The sequence below is a fragment of the Mesitornis unicolor genome, unplaced genomic scaffold (assembly GCF_000695765.1).
Source record: "Mesitornis unicolor isolate BGI_N332 unplaced genomic scaffold, ASM69576v1 scaffold42019, whole genome shotgun sequence".
In the NCBI taxonomy this organism is placed as follows: domain Eukaryota; kingdom Metazoa; phylum Chordata; class Aves; order Mesitornithiformes; family Mesitornithidae; genus Mesitornis; species Mesitornis unicolor.
Genome location: NW_010207342.1, coordinates 2,051 through 3,092, shown reverse-complemented (window position 1 = coordinate 3,092; position 1,042 = coordinate 2,051). Strand labels below are relative to the sequence as shown.

The window sequence follows — 1,042 nt, the reverse complement described above, 5'->3', positions numbered from 1 at the left end:
GGCCAGGGGTCCCCCCCAAAGGGGGCCGCGCCCCCCCCCGACCCCGGCTTCGCCCCATGGCAGCCGGGAGCCACGCGCCTGCACAGCAAAGGGTGTCAACGCACACCCGTGTGGCCATGCACCCCACGGCAAAGGGTATCTTCATGCACAGCATCATTGCACCCCACTGCAAAGGGTGTCCCCCAAAAGTTATGACCATGCACCCCATGACAAAGGGTCTCCCTACAAAAAACATGGCCATACCCCCCATGTCAGAGTCTTTTCCGGGAGCCACGCGCCTGCACAGCAAAGGGTGTCAACGCACACCCGTGTGGCCATGCACCCCACGGCAAAGGGTATCTTCATGCACAGCATCATTGCACCCCACTGCAAAGGGTGTCCCCCAAAAGTTATGACCATGCACCCCATGACAAAGGGTCTCCCTACAAAAAACATGGCCATACCCCCCATGTCAGAGTCTTTTCCCATGCATGGCATCGTTGCACTCCACAGCAAAGGGTCTCCACAAGAAAATCATGACCATGAACCCAATGTCAAAAGATGTCCCCATGAAAATTACGACCATGCACCTCACAGCAAAGGGTCTCCCAAAAAAAATCATGGCCATGCACCCCACAGCAAAAGGTCTTTTCCCATGCATGGCATCGTTGCAACCCACTGCAAAGGGTCTCCCTAAGAAAATCATGGCCATGCACCCCACTACAAAGAGTGTCTCCATGCATAGTATTATTGCACCCCACTGCAAAAGATGTCCAACAAAAATTATGACCATGCACCCCACGGCAAAGGGTCTTTTCCCATGCATGGCATCGTTGCACTCCACAGCAAAGGGTCTCCATGCACCCACTGCCAAGCTGTCCTGGCCCCTTCTCCTCCATCCCCTCCCGATCTCAGACCCCCAGCTACACACCCCCGGGTTGAGGAGGGCGCAGAGGTCCCCGGCGGGGGCCAGCTCCTGCCCAAAGGCAAAGTGAGTGGGGCTCTCAAAGGCGATGGGGAGGGCGCGCAGGCAGGCGGCGTGGCCGGAGAGGCAGAGGGCAAT

General features: G+C 57.5%; 1 protein-coding gene across 1 annotated transcript in view; it reads right to left on the bottom strand.

Moving 5' to 3' along the window:
• Window positions 1–1,042, bottom strand: part of SBK3 (SH3 domain binding kinase family, member 3) — a 2,869-nt gene that overhangs the window by 940 nt on the left and 887 nt on the right. Inside the window, 1 exon segment of the mRNA XM_010192095.1 lies at window positions 911–1,042. This exon segment is cut by the window's right edge and continues 30 nt beyond it. Within this exon segment, the coding sequence (XP_010190397.1) occupies window positions 911–1,042 (132 nt within the window).